Consider the following 7,176-nt stretch of genomic DNA (forward strand, 5'->3'; position numbering starts at 1 on the left):
CATGTACCCCCTTGACTCCTTTATGCTAATATTTAGATACATCCAGTTTCTATATCTTGTTTTAAGGTGTTCTGTGCATGTACGTATTTGTGTCTCTCAAAGACTAAAATATACTGAATATGAACTAAGAAAAAACCCATTTGTATATTTTTACAACACGTTCTGAGCTATTTTTCTCTCATTCAGAACATTGTCGGTCAATAAGCGACGTAAATATTACAAGACGCTCGTCCCGGCTCCGTCCGGATATCAAAATACCTGTTTTATCCCTGTTTTTAAGGGAGCATTTAATTGGGATAAAAAGTATTCTATGACCCAAGTCAGCTCATATTGACATACCAAATTTAATCAAAATCCGTTCAGTAGTTTCAGCGTGATTGACGGACAAATAAAGAAACTTTCACATTTATAATAATAGCTGCGCCCCGCGGTTTCACCCGCGTATGTCTGTATCCCGTAGGAATATCGGGATAAAAAGTAGCCTATGTGTTATTCCAGTTGTCCAGCTATCTACCTACCAAATTTCATTGCAATTTGCAATTAGTAGGATAGTAAGAAGTAGGATTGGTGAGATATATGATATATGTGTACTTATACAAGTGTGTGTCGGTGAGTGTGAGCGCGTTGCAGGCGGGTTCCCGTGCAAGCGCGTGCGCGGCGCGGCGCGGCGCCGGCCGGCCGCGCGACCCGCCGCGCTGCTAGGTGTGCTCGCTGATGCGATAAAAAAACAGACTGGCATAAAACCTTTTTGGGTGGTTAAATAACAACTTCTTCATATGACGAATAGTAACTTTCAAGGGGTCTAAAAATAATTCAAAAGTCATCGCTTGGTACCGTTAATATATCAGCACTTGCTCACACGTCATCGATAAATATTAACCGTTCATTTAAAGCTAAATCGTCACTAAGGGAATCACATAATTTCGATTAAATCGACTAATCGGGTGTAATTTTGCAGAGAAAAGCGCAATTCAGGCCAATTGACAATAATAGCTGAATATCATAATAATAAACAACCGCTTAGCCGATTTACTTATCGAATGAGCTCAATAAAGTTTAAAAAATCTGATTTATGAATTCTAATTTCCAGCGTACGCCACGCAATGGGAGGAGTTGCTGAACGAGCAGCTCGCCGTGCTGGCGCAGTCCCGCGACCTGGTCGCCGAGTTCCGCACCAAGATGCAGCAGGAGGAGCACATATCGCGCCGCATACAGCCGCCGAGGCACTAGCGGCTCGTTCGCTTTTCACACTGGCAACCTTCAACCGTCAACTGTCATCTGTCATCTGTCAGACGTCAACGACAACGGCCACAGACGAGACGCGCTCCCGCGCTTGCGATGACGTCAGCTGTCAAACGGTTTTCGTGTACGGGCTGAAATTTTTTGTGATTCGAATCTTAAATTATTTTTCTGTTATTGACGGTTCATTATCGTTGTGAAATCGTCGCAAGCTCGGAGATTGCGTGTGCAGTGGATGCGATTTGAAACTCGGTGCGTATTGTCAAAGCTCTCTCTTCACTTTTTGTCACATCATTAGATTATATTTTTGTATATCATTTAGAGCATCGTACATATGTAGTAAAGTTCCTATGTATATAACCGCTATGTATGCAACTGTCTTAATTGTTTCTTATTGTTAAAATTTAATGTTGTATGTATTAATTTTGGTATTCTACAATTCGCATCGAGTAGTTTTCGTTTGATGAAAGTGTGAAATATGGCGGTGGTGGCGGTTATGGGTCCAGTCCACATCTATATGACAGTCACAGTGTTTCACAATGCTGTCTCTTTCTGTCAAAGAGAATTATGATGTATTAAAGCGAGAAGCACTCAGCTTCGCTTCTAACCATTGACAGATCATCCTCTCTCGCTCTTGTTTATGATACGTCTGAATGACAAAGAAAGACAGCACTAAAGAATATAGCCATAAAGATGTGGCTCTGTGAAATTCAAAACAGTATTGAAATGCTAAAACATTGTAGCTGGCCTACGTTTCACCTCAGTCCAGATAAACGCAAGCGTACATCAAGATGCCGTCGTGTCAATATATAGACTGTTTATTTTAAGATGTGTTCTAAGCACGGACTAAGCCCGCGATACAACTGAGGGCGTTAAACTGTATTCTTATAAATATTGTAACTAGACAAGTGTAGTTTTGTCAGTTACACATGGAAATAAATGTGTTTTAAACTGATTCAACCTGTTTGATTTTCGTTCAACAAAAATATAGCAACAATGCTTATTGCTGTAGTTTTTTTGTTGTCTATGAACAGTGTAAAATGGCGCGAAATGGCCATTTTGAAATTTTCTTCAAATCTGCGAACTCACGAACGATTTAATCAATTTAAAATATATTTATTCCAGTGTTTTACTAATCGATTAATAAATGTTTAGATTGTGATCCCACTTTGTATTGCCATTCGAAAAAAAAAACGAAGTAAATATCTAGTGTGTTTTTTTTCTTAAGATGATGCATTTTACTCCGCTAAAGGCCTAATTACATATTTTTTTACCGAGCGAGTACAAATGTAAGACCTCGTAGTTCCCGTAACAATTCATGACGATTTACATTTATTTTATTTCCATTTTATTGACGTTTGGGCAAGTGCATGCGTTCTTAATTCGATTGTGGTTCGTTAGACTTCTAAAATACTCGTATTGTTGTGAAAATACATATTTCGTGTAGCAGATATTTATATGGAACAAATTTTTTGCTGTATACTGTGAATTTAGAAATGGTTTTATATTAGCTGGGTGATTGGCGGATGTTAAACATTTTAAAATATGAATTATTTGAAACGACTGCTCAACTTTCCAAGAAATAACGTCAATTATATTGAGAATAAAAATACTTTAATAAAATAAATAAATTGATTTATATGGCAATTAAAATGTCACGTTCTTTCTGTATATCTATTATCTAATTTTGTATTTGCTTATCTACTTTGATTTATTTCAATTTTAAATGGTTGTCATTAGAAAAAGACGGTAAACTGTATTTGTTATTCTTACTAATACACTGGAAATAGTTTATAACTCCTGTATAAATCACATTTCTAATTTTAAATGTTTATTTCTATTGTAAAATAATATTTTTTTTGTATAGATTTTCTTTCTTACATTGAGCCAATCACCCAGTCGTTGATTAGAACATATCTATTGCTATGAAGGCTTGTTGTTGTTAAATTTCTATTTATTATGTCGGTGGTGTTAATTCGAGATTATTCGTAAGAGATTGCTTTTAAGTCTAACAGAGATCTGGCATAGTCGGTCCAATTTTTACGACTCATGCAAATTACTAAGATGTGATTTCCATATGTTATCTTATTATCGTATTTTTAACACACAATCGCTTATTTATATATTTAAAAAATAAACTTCCATTTTTCGACATGACTTCCTAATATCGACTATTTTGGGATTGCGTGGATTGTGAACTGACAAGAGCCGGTGAAGTAAATTTCTATACACAGGTGTTTTTTTATTGTTAGCAATCATATTTACGTCATTTATTTTAGGATCACTCATAAAAATAGTAAAAACATGTCATTAAATTAAAAATAGAAAAACATTTGAAAAGACTAATTAAGTTAAAGTCATTACTTATATTTTCGTTTATTTTTGTAATACGACTTATTTTGTGATAACAATTGTTATAGGTTATATTGTAAATTGCGAGAATTTTCTTCTGAACGTTAATTTTTTTGTAGTCTGTGTAATGTTTTGAAAATAATATGTGTCTATAAATTCATTCTAAACTGGTGCTTACAAAAGTATTTTTGTCGATGCCTCCTAAGGCCACGGTATTCATATGTAGTTAATTTTATTAATTATTTAACAGTTTGCTTGAAACTCCCTCTAAACGCTTTCAATAAAATGAATAAATTACAATCATATTTCAATTGTTTATTATTGACGTAGCAAATGTGTTTTAAATGCGACACATGGTGTTAGATGTAACGGTGTCGCCTCCATAGAATATTAGAGGTGGATCCTATGTATACTACGGCTTATAAAGTTATTAGATAGTGCTTGTTTAATAAATAAAGAACGTAAGCGGTACTCTGTATCAGAGTCCGACATTTGATTGTACTGAAATTCCTTGAAAATATGATTTTTGTGAGGGCCGATTGATGGCTCGATGGATAGCGACTAAGTTTTGCCTTGATGAATTTTTTTTGGTTTGTATAGAAGTGAAAATCAAAGTGTGGGATGCGAGGTGCGGCGACAGTCGAGGCGCTCGTACTAGTTGAAATGCTTTATTGTAATAAACATATTTTAACATCGCACATTATAATAAATTAATCGAAATTGAATGAGCTATTTTATTTGTATTTTTATTAGCCTTAACTTGCTAATTAAATTTTTGCATTAATTTACCGGAGTTAACTAAAGAATACTTTTAATTTTTAGTTTTATAGCATTGAAATGCTTTATAAATGAGAAATTTTGAAAGAATAGAAAAAATTTGATCACTAGGCAGGATTCGAACCTGTGTTTCTTGCCTAACCGGAGCATCGCCTAGCCTCTCGGCCACCCGTGATCCTGCCACAGTAATCGAATTTCTTCTACTCTTTCGGTTTCATGTGCCTAAGGGGCACTCCACGCCATCTATTGAGATGATTAAGAACCATCACAACCAATACGAAACATTATTTCAATTTTGATTACAATATTGTATCGATGGAACGCGGCCTTTGTTAAATTTAATTTTTTAAAGAATACTTATCATACATTGATAATATTTACAGAATTATTTATTATTTTTCACAACTAAATGATCGCTATATTTTTTACCCTCTGTGAGAGACAAGCCAATATGAGGGTTATGGACCACATTTTCTTGTTCATGTTTTTTTTTTCACCGTTTGATGCACTGACGATTGTGATAAAGTTAAGATAATTTGGATTTTCATAGGGAATTTTAGATTTGAACTCTGGACCTCCAATTGAAAACGATGACTTGCACGGAGACGAATAAAGGATAGTCGATACATTAACATAATGTAAAATTTTCACATTGGTGCATCGGTTTGTTTTTGAGTAATATCGTAACAAAAGAACTAAAAGACATTTCTCCTTTATAATCCAGAATTTGGTGCCGGCGTTGCTCGTATTCAAAAGTTACTTGAACACAAATAAAAATCATGAAATCGGTGCAGAGCTGAGAGGAGTTCAGCGACAAACAAACGCATGAGAAATATCTATAAACATTATATTACACACGGTTAAAGACGTATAAAAAAAAGTATTAAATTTGCAATAATTTATTAAGACACACTGATTTTGTACTACAAAAGTATGGAAATGATCAGTTTTACAAATGGAAGACGATATTTGTTTCATGACATGATGGCTGCACTATAATAAATGCGCTTATTTTGAATGAACAATAAATTAATTTTACAGGTATAACAAATTAAATGTAAGTTAAAAAAAATATTATTACACTTATTAAGTAAGACATGTAATAAATAAATCATCACAGCAAATTTACCAATAAGAGTAGTAGTACAGAACTATACAATTATACAATATTTACACACCTACCACATTCTTAGTAAAGCTATAGAATAGTAACAGTAATTTGTAATACAATCGGTGAGATAGTGCACAAAGAAATTCAGAGTCAAAACTCAAAATGAATGTAACTTAACAAACCGATGTCTTATAATATAATAAAATAATAAGCGATTATTATAAATTGCTTATACACTTTTGAGTAAAGTTCAGAAATATATTATCAAATACTGAATAAGTTACAAACCCTGACTATATCATGATGATGCCTGCCCGCGGAACATAGTTTTGGCCAGACAAGGAAAATAATACTAATTTAACTGCATAAATAAAAATCCACTTCAAATGTGATACCAGCTTGACAAGAGTGGTTAAATTATGAACCAACTTATAAATTATTACTTTACTAAATAAATTTTCACTAATTAATTAGTTCTCGATTTTTTACCGCCAAAAACGTTGGAGATTGACAATAGGTACATAACTTTTTTTTTGTGATGCTATTAAAGAATGACACTTCGCAGTTTGGAAAGTTAATATGAATAACCTTATAAAAGAATAGTTATAATTATGTTCTGTTAAGACTGTAGTTGGGAGTTAAAATGAGAAATTATCTATGGACATAAACGTCAAAATTTTATTAGGACATTATGAGCAAGTGGTAAATCCGGCCATAAAAATAAAAAGATAAGGCCATAAAAGGAAAAAGGATATCATATTTTGTTAAATGTTCCAGATTTGAAATAAATAATATGTATTAGTATTGTGAACCTTCATACACAAGGATAATGTCGGTCCTCCTAAAAGGCCCCATTAAAATTAATCATAAATCCTTTAAAATGTAATCGTAACCTTACACTGCCAATTTAACGTATAATTTCACACTTTTAGGGTTGATATGCTTTACGTTTTATAATATGAGTGTAGTTACAACAGATCTTCAAATCCTTCTCCGGTCAGTATGTGCGGCTCACCGATGGCGGGGACCATGTGACTGTACTCACTTGTAGCCCACAGGTATAGGTTCAATGTCCTCTCTGTACTCTGCGCTATGAATCTGAAATATTTCGTAAGTAATAAGTACAAAAATAATTTAACCTAACCTAAACATTATATGTGCACGCTCAACTTACGAGAAAAATATTTAAGATACTTTATATTTATACCATCTACCATCTATGCAACTACATTCGGTAAGTAAAGTTAATTCGAATTTTATATAGATTTATTATATACAGTCTTTCCGTGACCACGCTGGCTGTAAAGTGTTCGAAAGGACGGGTTAATAAAATAATGAATAAATCGCGTTCAAAATCCGTTAAAAAGTTTTTAATTTCTAAATGTATAATACTCGCGTAAAATCAAACACAAGAAAATACTATATTATAGACTATATTCTAAGTATAGTTATAAATAATAAAATGATTTACGTTAGGTATTAATCGTTATTAGGTAACGTCCGGTGGTCGTGATTTGACCTTCGCATTCTGATGATTTTCACCTCCGCTTTGTTGCACAAACTTTGATACTCTTGATATTGCATTGTGATACTAATTGTATATTAAAACATTTAGTCTAATCCTAAAAATGGGCGAATTTGACGGGTCACAAGCAGATAGTGGTGATTTTAAGATAAAAAATGGTTGCCTGTAAAGT

The 7,176-nt window shown here is 33.5% G+C and overlaps 1 protein-coding gene and 1 long non-coding RNA gene across 8 annotated transcripts in view; one reads left to right on the forward strand and one right to left on the reverse strand.

Moving 5' to 3' along the window:
* Positions 1 to 7,176, forward strand: part of LOC119838821 (kinesin-like protein Klp10A) — a 55,833-nt gene that overhangs the window by 45,413 nt on the left and 3,244 nt on the right. For 5 of the 7 annotated variants that reach the window (XM_038364943.1, XM_038364946.1, XM_038364949.1 and 2 more), the window contains one exon: positions 1,091 to 3,031. The exons of 1 other annotated variant lie outside the window; for it this stretch is intronic. In XM_038364943.1, coding sequence (XP_038220871.1) covers positions 1,091 to 1,230 — 140 coding nt within the window. In that variant the 3' untranslated portion in view covers positions 1,231 to 3,031. Of the gene's footprint in view, positions 1 to 1,090; positions 3,032 to 7,176 lie in introns of those variants that run through there. One more of the 7 variants, XM_038364945.1, reaches the window with a different exon arrangement.
* LOC119838823 lies at positions 5,250 to 6,871 on the reverse strand. Its single transcript, XR_005288219.1, has 2 exons — positions 6,654 to 6,871; positions 5,250 to 6,577 (listed from the first exon to the last, which is right to left on the reverse strand). It is a non-coding gene; the product is annotated as an uncharacterized LOC119838823 (long non-coding RNA).

This window comes from Zerene cesonia, unplaced genomic scaffold (assembly GCF_012273895.1).
Source record: "Zerene cesonia ecotype Mississippi unplaced genomic scaffold, Zerene_cesonia_1.1 Zces_u005, whole genome shotgun sequence".
NCBI classification, from domain to species: domain Eukaryota; kingdom Metazoa; phylum Arthropoda; class Insecta; order Lepidoptera; family Pieridae; genus Zerene; species Zerene cesonia.